The 13,513-nt window shown below is 34.5% G+C and overlaps 1 protein-coding gene and 1 long non-coding RNA gene across 4 annotated transcripts; one reads left to right on the forward strand and one right to left on the reverse strand.

The window, feature by feature from the left end:
• The first annotated feature begins 430 nt into the window (after window positions 1-430).
• LOC127108441 (galacturonokinase) lies at window positions 431-9,369 on the forward strand. Its single transcript, XM_051045912.1, has 14 exons — window positions 431-743; window positions 1,358-1,471; window positions 1,652-1,723; window positions 1,951-1,994; window positions 2,466-2,619; window positions 4,152-4,217; window positions 4,626-4,705; window positions 5,420-5,519; window positions 6,230-6,405; window positions 6,833-6,873; window positions 6,972-7,000; window positions 8,001-8,070; window positions 8,174-8,263; window positions 9,045-9,369. The coding sequence occupies exons 1-14, from the start codon at window positions 711-713 to the stop codon at window positions 9,287-9,289; spliced, it is 1,314 nt and encodes a 437-aa protein (XP_050901869.1). The 5' UTR covers window positions 431-710; the 3' UTR covers window positions 9,290-9,369.
• A 1,495-nt stretch (window positions 9,370-10,864) lies between these two features.
• LOC127108442 (uncharacterized) lies at window positions 10,865-12,873 on the reverse strand. 3 transcript variants are annotated; one of them, XR_007796043.1, is made up of 5 exons: window positions 12,479-12,872; window positions 12,283-12,391; window positions 11,915-12,180; window positions 11,268-11,810; window positions 10,865-11,171 (listed from the first exon to the last, which is right to left on the reverse strand). It is a non-coding gene; the product is annotated as an uncharacterized LOC127108442 (long non-coding RNA). The 3 variants fall into 3 exon arrangements; XR_007796044.1 differs by having other exon boundaries at window positions 10,865-11,810; window positions 11,890-12,180; window positions 12,479-12,873; XR_007796042.1 differs by having other exon boundaries at window positions 10,865-11,810.
• Between the last annotated feature and the right edge of the window lie 640 nt (window positions 12,874-13,513).

Raw genomic sequence — 13,513 nt, forward strand, 5'->3', positions numbered from 1 at the left:
ACACTTAATCTTATATATTATGAACACCTTACTTAAAGAAATTCATTTTACAACTTTAGGAAATCTCATAATCATAAGAATAATTTTTATAAATTGAAATTAAATACAATTTTAACTTTTATAAATTTATCTTTCTTTCTTCCGTAGATACAACTTATCAGTGCTCCGGTAAGTGATTCGGCGTAGGTTAGTGGTGGTGGTGGATAAAAATAACATTGAAATATCACAAATTCCAACATGCACTTCTGGATATGGTAGTACTGAGGTGGTTTAAGGGGACTTAATTAATATATTTTACTACCTTTTATTCAATTAATTAATATGCTCTTTATGGGTTTGCATTGCATGAATTAATTAATCACATAATATATGATATGATATCCATTTTTTAATTCAATATTCATTTTTGGACAATCATATAATATTTTCATGTAACGTATTATACGATACATGACTTTATGCTCTTATCTGTCACACTTGATGAACATTCATTCAAAAGCTAAAGTGAAATCACTTACTACCTTACAATTAAAACCGATTTTGGCGCTACACCAACCATTCACCAACTTCAATTGATCCTTACATTCCACGTTTTCATCATCATCATCATCATCATCACTTTCTTCATGTATTGCTTCTTCTTTCTGTGGTGAATTTTCCGATCTCATTTCCTCGTTACGTCGCTCGCCGAGCAATTTTGTTTACCGGAGATGACAGAGTTATGCTGGCCTTCTGATACAGAGGTGCGTTATGTTTTCCGATTTGTTTCGATTTCATTCACCGCATTGCTATTTTCTACGCTCGGAAGCTGTTTGTTTAAAGGACTCTGGCATTTTTAACCGCTAGATCTATATTGCAGTTACCTATTTTGTTGGAAACTGATCAATAGTTGCACGCGTGTTTATATTTTGTAGTTCCGTTTAGGGATTGACTTGTTCTAGAATGCATGAATTTTCATATTGGTGACTAACACCTTGTGAATCTGTGATTGGTAGAAATGGTTAATTTATAGGGTTTGGGAATGTCCTATTAAGTTAAGATTTATTGATCTTTGAGCTAGGAGTATCTCGTGATTGATGCTAGTAATTGATTTGTGGCATAACGCGATGCGATCTTGTGATTTATTGATCTTTGGGAATGTACTACAAGGTGATCGACTTCACTGGTTTTTTCATTGTTGAGATTGTTTTAGACCTTTGAAAGTTGAGGATAGAAGATTTCCAAAAAAAAATGGAGAACGTGAACTAAAAGATGGAGTGGAAGAAACATTTCCTTTTGATCAAATGAAACTGTTCTCATTCGATCAGTACATTTTGATACTCAATGGCTAATCTGTATGTAAATTTGTAATCTGCAGCTAAATGAAATGAGAGAGAAAGTTTCTGAAATGGCAAATGTGAATAAAGAGGACGTTCGAGTTGTAGTATCTCCCTATCGTATTTGTCCTTTGGGGGCACACATTGATCATCAGGTAATTTTATACATCTGTCTGTTTTGTTATTGCTAATGAAACTTGATGATTTTGTTTGGGCATGTTTTGTAGGTAAACTTTTGACTGGGCAGATAAATTTCTTCTGTTCAATCATTAGTCAACATTCTCTTAATTTTCACTTGAAATTTGAAGAGTAATTTTGCACTTCGGTGTCTGCAGGGTGGGACTGTTTTAGCTATGACAATCGATAAGGGAATACTTCTGGGGTTTACTCCTTCTGGAAGTGATGAGGTAAAGTTTGGTCATATTCTCAATTATCAATCTTGAAAAACATGATAAAACATCTCGAAATTGGTTTTGTTTCTTTCATATAGCTGCTAAGCATTCAATTAAACAGTACCTGTTCTATTTAGACTGGTCTTTCCCTCACTCTTTTACACACACACACAAACACACACTTATTTCACGCTGCCTTTTTTTGTTTGATGAATGACATGTGGGACTTTATTTTTCTGTAGTTTGTACTTCGTTCGGGACAGTTTCAAGGAGAAGTTACGTTCAGGTATCTGGCTAGTTACCATAAGGCTTGCTGTTTCCTAATATTTATTTTTTATTTATTTCAAAAGTTCTCTTCCATTGCTCATAAAATCATGAAGGATTCGATTCAACAATACATTTGTTAACCAACTTTTATTGGGTGATATTTAAGGGTTACCACAAAACCACGTGAATCCTACTTCTTATTTAGCACAACACACTCCTTTTAATCCGTTGGATCCTCATCAATTTCACCCAATGATAAATAGTAGGTCTAAAAAGCATGTAAGAAAATATGTTGTTAACATTTCTCAATATTATCTTAGGTTAATGAAAGTGCCAAACTGCCAATCAAGCTACTAGCTTGTTGACATTTCAACGACAATTATGTTAACGGGCTGCTTCATTTTTCATTGTATAATTTTGTCATTTTGGACTTCCTTAATAACACTATATAATTTGCCCAATGTTGAGTGAAGTGGTTGGTATTTGATAGAGTTGACGAGATTCAGCAGCCATGGCAAACTACTAAGACAAAACATGATAATTCAGCAGAGAATTCTTCCGAGCAACGGGAACAATGCAATTGGGGGCGTTATGCTAGAGGAGCCGTATATGCATTACAAAGTAGGGGGCACAATATTTCAAAGGTAAGAGATAACACCATGATGATTCACCTTTCTATTTATCACCTATGCTAAGCTAGTGTTAAATAAAAATAGCAGCTTTCTATGATAGTTTAACACATACTTTTTTATTACAGTATTTTAAATTGAATATCATGGATATACAGTGTAGTTTACCTGGGCCATAAAAGTTGTTTATAAAAAGCATACTTGATGCCTGAAAGCTCCATGTTCTGTATATTCATGGGAAAATATCCATCCATTCTACATTATGAATTTATGATATTGCTTTGGGATGAAGCAATAGGTTGTTGTCAACTTCCATATTAGATTTTCTGAAACACAAATCAATCAAAAATCAAACAATTTTTTTACTGTGACAATAATTTTAAACGTGCCTTCCGTCTCAGTGTTTAAAATCAACCGAGCTATTAAACTTTACATATTCCAGTATGATATGATCCTTACTAATTATGTATTTTGCTAAATCTCGATGTTAACTTCCAGTGACTTGTGTTGCATTTAAATGTTCCTTCCCTCCTACTGTTTAAAATCAACTCAACTATTAAAGTTTACATATTCCAGTATGATATGTTCTTTACTAATTATTTATTTTGCTATATCTTGATGTTAACTTCCAGTGACTTGTGTTGTATTTATGGGGGTAAATAATGGGCTTATATTTATCCGCGTGAAACTAAGAGGCTCAGGGTTTAATTATAAAGTACATAGTCTGCGGTTTTGTTGGGCCTTACCTTTTTATTTTGTTAATGATGGCACATGAATATACCACTTAAATATACCATGATACTAAAACGTTGCAGTAACAGAACTATACATAAGTAGTAAAAATAGCTTGAAATAACCAGAGAATTACCAAGATTTGCAGTATTCAGAAACACTTGAGTCAAGAGACTGATTTATTTTTCCATGCAATCATGTATAAGCAAATTCACCAAAAAACACACTCTGAAATCAGCATAAGTGTATCAGAAGGACAAAAGGAGAAAACTTGTAAGTGCTGAGCATTGATAAGGTGGCGTAAAGAAAGTTTTATGGCTGTATTCTGTTTCTAGGTTGCTTTATGTTCATGACTTCATGGCAGCTATACTGTTTGTGATGGGCTTCTTTTTCTCAACATGCCTCCAGATTTTAAGTGTCGAACAAGTTGTTCTGCAACTCAATAGATCCTATGTTTGTAGGTCTTGTTATCAGACACTTTTCAGCACATATTTTTTTTCATTTTATTTTAATTATGTTAAAAGTTTTTTCTCTTCAACTAAGGTTACGAATGATGGCATTTGATATGTACTATAAAAAGAACATGGAATATATCTGTGAGCTTGATCCTTCCTAGCTCTGGTTGGTCTCGAGTACTACTAGACAAGTGCAGGTGTAATTGTAACTCTAAATACCTTTTCTCAAATCTTGTGGCTAGAAAATAAGAAACATGTTTTAATTTATTTCTGGTTTCCTTGCAATGGAGACTGTTGCATTCAAGTGATTTCCATTGTTTTAAAATGTACACCCATCCTTACTTGTCACATTGTTTACAGGGTATCATTGGATACATACGGGGTTCTGAAGGTTTGGACAGCTCAGGCTTAAGCTCTTCTGCCGCAGTAAGTAGCGACTCTGTCTCCCTATTTTTTTGTGAAACAAAAAAATGTGAATACTGTTAGTAATTATTATCATTATGCTGGGAGTGGGGATCGCACCCTCGACCTCCTTATCATTCTACTCAACTCTCCTACCCCAGCCACCAAAAGCTTATATCCCCTTACGAATATTCTCTTTCCTTGGGTCCTTTACATTATGAAAAGTGTGGACCAAAGGCCCTTCTAGTGAGAATTGAAATAGAGTTCATCGCAACTTGGTTCGAGTTAGTTTAGCTTATTAAGAAAGATTCATTTTGATTTAATTTGTTTAGTTAACTGGCTGCTCATTTTGGGTTTCTTTCATACTACACCGTGAAATATCCATCATTGCTCATGTTTTCTGATTTTCTGATGACTTTCATTTTTTGACAGGTTGGAGTAGCTTACCTCTTGGCTTTGGAACATGCAAATAATTTAGAAATATCTCCTACTGAAAATATTGAATATGATAGGTAAGTATATCAAATCTTTGGAGACATCACAATGTATTATTCTTAAACCATGGGTACATCAGTACATGCATGAATCAATATATTCAAAGGCATCAAAAGACACCAAAGTTAGGCATTAGGAGGGGACATCACATTTTGGCATTTATAGGTGCCTTTCTGGATAGCAATAAATATTAAATGACCAGTCATCTAACTTGCTAAATAGTCAGAATGATAAAAGGATATGTTTTTTATTTGTTGGGCTTTGGTGGCAAGCAACTAATGGCTTTGTAAATTTATTATCTTAACCTTTTACTTTTACTATGAATTTCATGCCAGTAATGTAAATTCATATGGAAAACTAATGCAAAAAATCAAGTAATTTGGATGCCTTTTTAAAGTAGGTGTTTCTGTCCTTTCTTTGGCAAGGCTTAGGCGGCCTTCAGCTCAAGGCATAGAAACCCTCGAATGCCTTTTGCCTTTAACTACCTTGATATTTGTTTTGTTAGAAGGGCAATATTGTTTACAGACCTTTGCTTCTTACAGTTATGTTAGCCCTTTTTATGCCAGCTAGTTAGACATATTATGTTGAATCGTAAAATATGCTTCTAAAATGTTACCATCAAAGGTCAAAATTAATGCTGCCTCCATCTTGTCAGTCATTATCATTACTGATAAGCTACAGTTAGCTTTTTAATACTTTTGTAATATCAACCCTCTAATTTCTCATTATAGGTTGATTGAGAATGAATATTTGGGTCTGAAAAATGGCATAATGGACCAATCAGCCATATTACTTTCATTCCACGGTTGTTTGATGTGCATGAATTGCAAGGTAATATCTGTATTAGTGTGTTTTTGTTGCAATTTATATTCGTACTTTTATTTTTTTTAAAGAGTATACCCATCAGTTGCATAATCAGATTTGATGTCTGGCATTATACCCCTTTGTTGGTTTGTTTCCCAACCTTCCAATTGTGTCTGCCATTTTCTATTATGCATGTATATTTTTGTCTTTTTCACATTGGTAGAAGGCTGTACTGAAGGAACATGTGTTTGAGACGGGAAGGTCATTTTAAACCTGATTTTCACTCGATATCATTCATCCCCCCATGTGAAATGTTAATATATAAGCCTTAATTTTCTGGGAGAGCAATGAATTTGCCAAATGTTAGGGATAGCAAGTTATTATACATATTCCTCTATCCTTCTCAAACGGGAATAAAACCATGGGAATTATAGAAGTTATTTTATTTATGGGAACCCTTACACTTAGGAATAATTTTTTCTCTAGTCTTGTAAACATGGGTATAGCCATTTCCTAATCGTATATTCCCGGAAAATCTGTTTCTTAGACTTGAAACAAATACTTCCTTAGTTCTTATACATTTGGGCTCTTTGGTTGGATCTCTTTCTTTTATTTGGATTATCTGATGTATAAACTGTCTACATGTATAAGACACTGCATTTTATTAACTACAAAATGCTGTTCTCTCTGTTATCACTGTCACTCCTCTGTTTCATGTCTTAGTTTGGCATATGCAGACGAAAGAATATAAGCTTATTCATCGGCCAAAGATGCAAGACTACAAAGAGAGTGAACAACCGAAAGCAACCAAAATGTTGCTGGCTCTTTCTGGGTTAAAGCAAGCTTTGACTACCAACCCTGGATATAATAAGCGAGTTGCAGAATGTAAAGAGGCTGCACAAATTCTTCTCGAGTAAGTTGTGTTTCTATTTTTTATTCTCTTGTAAATTATGACTGTTTTCATTCATATTTTTTAACAAGGACTTGCATTTGCTTTACATGTGTTGCATGCAAAATGTTGGATATTTCTGAACTTTAGCCTCTTAGAACTATTGCCATCAAAATCTGTCAACACCACACTTTTTAAGTCTGAAAGGTCACAATTTACTTCCAAACAAGTAGGGGTTTTGAGATTACGATCCTATAAACTATTGTAAGAACCAAAAATCAGATTATGAAGACTGTAGAAAACACTTTTAGTTTTAAACTTCCATGCTCATCAAATGAAAAACACCAAAAGCACATGCACCCTAGTGTTTACCTTTAATTTCTTTTCTAGATAATTTGGTGTGATAATAATTGTTCCAGGGGTTTTATGTTATTTTTAATTCATTCTGCAGAGCATCTGGAGATTATGAAGCGGAACCAATCTTATCAAATGGTTAGTGTTTTTTACTCCTCGTTTTTGAACTATGTTCTTATATCTTTTATCAAAACACTAACTAGTCTAAGTTATTCTTTGCATTTTCCACCAAGCAGTTGCCCCAGAAGTTTATGAGGCTCACAAGGTACAGAGCATTTAAATGCTGAATTCTGTCACATAAACATTTACCCGACCATGGTTAATTTGAATGTTATAATGCACAATTGATGTTAATTTTATACAAGCTTGATTGAACGGACATGAACTTTGAGTTATATTTATGAATAAGTACCTTTTTTAATTAGAAAACAATTTTATAGTGTTAAGTTCAGAAAAGTAGAGAACAAATTTCAGTAGTTCTCTTTTTTATGCATCCTGTTATCAGAACTCATCAATAATGATGTTATGGAGAGATACAAAAGTTATGGAAAACCTTGAATGACGTCAACTGAGATACATAAATGAATTGAACCAATTGAATTGGCTCTATCATTTTTATAAAAGAAAAGAGCTTTTTTGGTATTCTGAATGCTGGACATGCAAACCATTTTCCGTTTAAAGAATAATTACTCAGCTTCTGAAGCTCCTCACGATATAGATTGGATGAAATTGAGAAAAATACTAGTTTTTAAGGGCTAATTAAGAGCATATATGGTTTTCTGACAGTGAAATCAAAGGGCTTATCATGATAAAATTCATTTCTGTTTTATGTAGTTCTCGTTGGATCTGTAAAATAATGTGATGATTGCTATTTGCAATTCACTCTAAATTGGAGTTCCCTTCGAGCACAAACAAGATAATGAAAAACTCACTTGGGAAGTAGTAAATGTTTGAATATTTGCATCCAGCTTCAGCAAGCTCTCATGCATTCACGTTAATGCTCTCCAAGGTAGAAATGGAAAATTCCATATGCCAAAGTTTAATGGCACTTGTGGTTTCCAATCTTTCCATTTTGAGTGTTCAAATGCCGATAAATTGTTACATTGGCATTTGTGAAAATATATTGTGCTATTCCTGCCATAGTGTCCTTCCATGCTAGTTAATTTAGTGTGCGATGGTTAATGCTCTTCATACGTTCATATGTCTAACTTAATTCTATTTATGATTTTAGCATAATCAAGTAGTCCTACATTTTGTTTGTGCAGTGCAAATTAGAACCCGATCTCGCCAAAAGAGCAGAGCACTATTTCTCAGAGAATATGCGTGTTATGAAAGGTACAATCCCTATTACTGCTTCAATAAATCTCAGCTTCATAGGTGAGTTTGTATTCACCTCTGCTCATGTGATTTAATGTAGTTAATTTGATGTGTAACTCAGGAATTGAGGCCTGGGAAAGAGGAAGCTTAGAAGATTTTGGAATTCTCATTGCTGCTTCTGGTCGGAGTTCCATTCAAAATTATGAATGTGGTATAACCTTAACCCCAACGTTGTTTATTGATATATTCTGAAATTTCATTTCTTATCACTCTAAGATGAAAGTGAGTTGAATACAAGAAACCAATAGGGGGTGGAAAAACATGTTTCCTATATAGATTTCAACTTTCCGATATCTAGTTGCACTTCTCTTTAGAAGTATTGAGTCCTAAAAATTTTGCAAAAGTTAAAATGCATCCAGAAGCCGTTAACATTGTGCGTGAAAGAAGTGTTGGATTGTGCTGTTCCGTATACTACTTTGAAGCACTTTATTCATGTTTTTTCCTCCTCTACTGCTTCATATTTTCTTATAATCTTTCTCTTTCTGTCGCTTCCTATCCAAAGAAGTGTTGGATTATGCATTATACAGCTTTCAGGTTTGAAGTTTAGCTCTTAACCTGCCCGGTTTGAGTTAGCATTTACAAATTTTTAATCGACTTTACCAATCTCCTCTGAGAAAAATGCAAAAATCTCCATCCATTATTAATTTCTTCCAGTTTAAGTTTAACTAACTAAAATATTTGAATTCATCTAATTCATATGGAGCATGTGCACGGTGGAAATTTACCGCTGAAGTTTATATTTAACTTAAGTAAATTTCAGATAACAGGTGTTTAATATAGTTTTGTTTTGATTTTGGTGTATATGAGCTTTAAAAGTAAAATTTCCTTATGCTTACAAGACATAATTTGCATATCTTTTGACCTTTATATAATCTGAATGTCTTCAAGTAAAAACTGAATATTGATGATCATGTGTAATTGTGTCTACCAAGGTTCTGAACCACTGATTCAACTGTATGAGATCCTACTGAGAGCTCCTGGTGTATTGGGAGCACGTTTCAGTGGTGCTGGGTTTAGAGGATGCTGCATTGCGCTTGTGGAGGAGGCCCTTGCTACTGAAGCTGCATCATTTGTCAGGAGAGAATATCTCAAGGTCCAGCCTGAGTTAGCTAGTCGCATAGGCAGAGATACTGCAGTTTTAGTATGTGGTTCGGGTGATTGTGCACGTGTAATTTGAGTACCATTTTTCTTGTCATTTCTATTCAATATCATTTGTTAATTTAATTCTAATTCATCAAATCTTCTTCATTATTTTCATTCTCTTTGCACCTTTGAGGTTTACATATCCGATAATTTTTTCCAAAAACTCCAATTATAAATAATGGAAATTACTAAACATAAAATAAACAGGAAATAAAGATAAAATATGTCATAAATGGAAGTAGTCAAGGGATCTTTAGCTGATGTTAAATTGTGTTGCTAATTAGTTCAAAGGCTACTGTATTTATTGTCTGTTGAGCTCCACCGAGTCTTTATATCTGAAATAAACATGTTACATGTTAACTTGTTGGTCCTTTTCATCCATGTCTCGAGGCTTACATAATTTAATGGAATCTTTTTGATTATCAACTGATGAAAAGACATGCGTCTAAAAGAGTAGAGTTGAGATTAGTTTGCTAGTACTCTATCATCATAAATGTTGTCAAATTCGTGATCCTACCCAGAATTGAGAGGGGCTGAAGGATCTAACTGAAAATCACAAGATTCTATCTAAAATAGAGAAAGTATTACTTAATAATATACTACATATAAATAAAAAATAACAGATGAAAATAATATACAATTTAAAACACAACAGAATTAACCATCTTGTAATATACTATTAAACTTCATTACACAAACATCCCTAATTACATTTTGTTTCTAAAACAGAGAAATCATAATGAAACTTTTCATTCTTTGATAACAGAATTCTGTTTTTGGAAAAACTCAACACAAGCTAGGTCACTGTTTGCCTTATATAGATGCAAAACAGAGTGACCTATGATAGCAGGTCACCACTATATCTAAATTGACAGTTGCCAGTAACACCTTATACAAAGTGTATTATGTCTATTCTAAGAGATATTCTAATACCCCACAAACTCATGGGGAGCTTGCAATCCTGAGTTTGTGCCGTAACTCCAGAAACTTGGTTGAAGATAGAGGCTTGGTGAGGACATCAACAATTTGATCAACACCTGGAATGTGGGCCACAGTAATTTGTTTAGCTAGAACCTTTTCCCTTACAAAGAAAAGATCAATCTCCATATGCTTAGTTCTTGAATGTAATATGGGATTGTGTGCTAACAACACAGCAGATTGGTTGTGTCATACCCCGATTTTGATCCTGAAATCTTTCCATTTTTTTCTTTTATTTTTGCATTTGCATACATTCATCAGTATAAAATGGATTTTAATATCTTGACTCCTTTTTATTTTTAATTTGATTTTAATTTCAAATTAAGTTTAATTCCAATTGTCAATTTAATCTTAATTGTTTATTTTTACTAACGATTAAAACTCTAATCGATTTTTATTTCCAAATGAATGTTAGAGTTGATATCCAAGTAATTTTAAATGAATTATAAATTAATTTGATTTTAATTTGGTTTTTTTTACTGATTTGTTATTATTATTTAAATTGATATTTAAGTTAGTTTTGGATTATGCCTAAAAGTCCTTTCCATTTTATAAACCAACTTCTCAATTATCCACATTTTATGATCATTTGCATATCCATAAAAAAGGCAATATAAAAAAGCATGGTACGTAATGCTACATTCTCATACACTTCATTCCATTAATATTTACATATCATAAGCACATTTTACATATTAAAACAAGCATTTTACATAAGCATTACATTATGCCTCATTGGTTATTCATATACATTTTATGCTACATACATCAAACTTCATGGCATACATCATGAGCAATTCAAATGAAAAAGTCTATCCGAGTCCCGCAACAACAACAGCGGAGCCTTCTGCAACCAAACCCGTCGAATACCTCTCAAATCAGTCATGCAAGCGTCATCTGCTATGCAGCCTTCGGCGGTGCGGTCAATTCTATCCAACCTGCAATATCACAGCAGTCCCGGTTTCATTTACAAAAGCCCCAAACAACAAACTGCAATGCAAATTGAAACAGAAAACAGCATAGCAGTAAGACACCTCCAAAGGCCTGCAACGCTGCAAACAGAAATGGCACGAAAACACACCCAAGGTAGCACGTGAGCTGCATTCCCAGCTAAGCCAATAAAGAACTCCACAACGGCGACATCCGCGTGAGCCAATACTTCAAGCTGCAAACTTAAGCTAACAATCCAAAAACGGCATCAACACTTCCAAAACTCCCAGCTGTGCGCTACAATTCCAAGCTGCCAAGGCCGAACAGCGACACCGCAGATACAATCCAGCTGCAAGTCAAGCCATGAAGGCAATGCCAAGCGCAGTTGGTACAATCCAAAGACATCATCGGCATAACCAAGGAAATAGATGCGGAAGCTCCAGATAGCATATTATCTTGGAATGATGTTGTTGTGCAATCAGAATCAATAAATGGTAGTAACTTCATTGAGGCAAAAGATACTAAGAGAAGCCGCAGATGCCGACTGCAAATGACAGCGAACAAAGCGGAAAAGCCAAAACCTGCATTAACTTTAACCTGCTTTACCATGTCACACTAACTTAACAGCAATTGACCAAGCTAAAAACCTGCAAGAGTGCAAGAAGACCATAAGCTGGAAGGAAGCAAAACAAAACTCCTCATCAGAACTCAAGCCATGAAACAAACCGACAACAAGCTTTCGAATGCACACCAGCTACAACCAGGGGCACATGCTTCCTATAGAGTTGCTGCTAACCACGATAATAACGAAATCAGAAGGGTTCAACAGTTTTCAGTTGGTCAATCAAAGCGTTCCTGCGACACTAGATATTTGGAAACTCTTCAGTCTTCATTGAGAAATCCTTCTGGTGTTGTACCTATCTATTCCATGGATCAAACAGAAGCAGAAGAAAACACAGATTCAGTTCATGATCAAAAGGCAAACAGTTCAGATAAGGAATCAAAGCCAATCCCAACCTGCAGTAAAAGTTAAAATGATTGTCAAATCGTTAAAATCCAGAAAATATCCCAAAATGGGATCAAGACAAAGTTCAAGAAGAAAGGTTATGTTCAGATTACCTTTCCGGGTCCAATGATCAAAGAGGACAAACTCGCTTCTGAGCATGAAAAGCACTTCTGAAAGCTTTCTCCTCTGAGCCTTTCTACACCAACCGAAACCCTAATCAGCCTGGCATAAATAGAAGAGAGCGATTCAGAGAGAGGATTTGAAAAACGGAGAACAAAAAGAACCCTAAATCCCAAAATCGGTACATACCTGGAAGAGAGAGGCGAAATAGTGAAGCTTAGGCTCCATCATCACCGTCGCCGCCACCGAAGGTGAGTTTCTTTTGGCTTGAATCTTTCTGGAGTATTTGTTAGAGAGCAAGAGGGCGAGGATGGGGAAAGCGAGACGGAGAGAAGAAAGATTAGGCTAGTGTGAGCTTTTGAGTGAGAGAGTTTTAACGAGAGAGAGCGATGGAGAGACGATCGTGAGAGATTGGGAAGGAGAATGAGAGGGAAGGACGTTTGAGATACTGTTTTGCGTCCTCTTTTTTTCCTTTTTTTCTTTTCTCGTTTATTCATTCAAGGCTTCATTCCTTTTTTTAAAACAGGCTCTTAATCCCCATTAAGTGAATGTTTAGAGTTTTTAGGTAGGGCATTAACTATGATTTTATTAGTTTAGGATTTAGTTAGTTGTTCTTTTAATATTCCCAACCTCTAAAATCCAACAGCCAGGCGGCTGGATTTTTTGGGGTAACCCAACAGTCCTTTTTTATTATTATTATTATTATTATTTTGGTTTTATTTTCTTTAATTTTCTTTGTTCCAATCTTTTTGATTTATAAAGTCCATTTGACATTGTAAATAACAACTAATCCTAAGTGGTCTAGTGGAGAGGGTTGGTTTTCTAGATCTTTAGTGTAGTGGGTTCGATACTCTTAGGCATAGTTTTTCTTTCTTTTATATTGATGCTTTATTGTTCATATTTCTTTTTTTTATCATTGTTTAATAATATAGATTTGTTTTTTCTTTTAATTGCATCATGCATTCGAAACCATTTATTTTAAAATTATAAAAATCATAGTCTTCTCGATTTAATATCGAGCCCTTTTTCACACCCTTGTAAGTCGATTGCTTTTTTAAGCATCGCCGTCAACCTCACATAGCTTACTCTTGGGCTTTCTTACAATGAGTCGGTTCTCTTGCACTTACACTCATGCTTTGCATTATTTGTTGTTTGGGTCCGATTTAATTATTTCATGATTTTTAATCCCCATTTGACAAAATGTACCCCACTCCCCCGATGTGT

This window comes from Lathyrus oleraceus, chromosome 7, assembly GCF_024323335.1.
Source record: "Lathyrus oleraceus cultivar Zhongwan6 chromosome 7, CAAS_Psat_ZW6_1.0, whole genome shotgun sequence".
In the NCBI taxonomy this organism is placed as follows: Eukaryota; Viridiplantae; Streptophyta; class Magnoliopsida; order Fabales; family Fabaceae; genus Lathyrus; species Lathyrus oleraceus.

Bases quoted from the DNA above. Each gene is read 5' to 3' on its own strand.
- LOC127108441 (XM_051045912.1), top strand. From the start codon at position 711: ATGACAGAGTTATGCTGGCCTTCTGATACAGAG. The intron at 744-1,357 runs GTGCGTTATGTT...TGTAATCTGCAG, and splicing joins GCTGGCCTTCTGATACAGAG to CTAAATGAAATGAGAGAGAA. The intron at 6,874-6,971 runs GTTAGTGTTTTT...TCCACCAAGCAG, and splicing joins GGAACCAATCTTATCAAATG to TTGCCCCAGAAGTTTATGAG.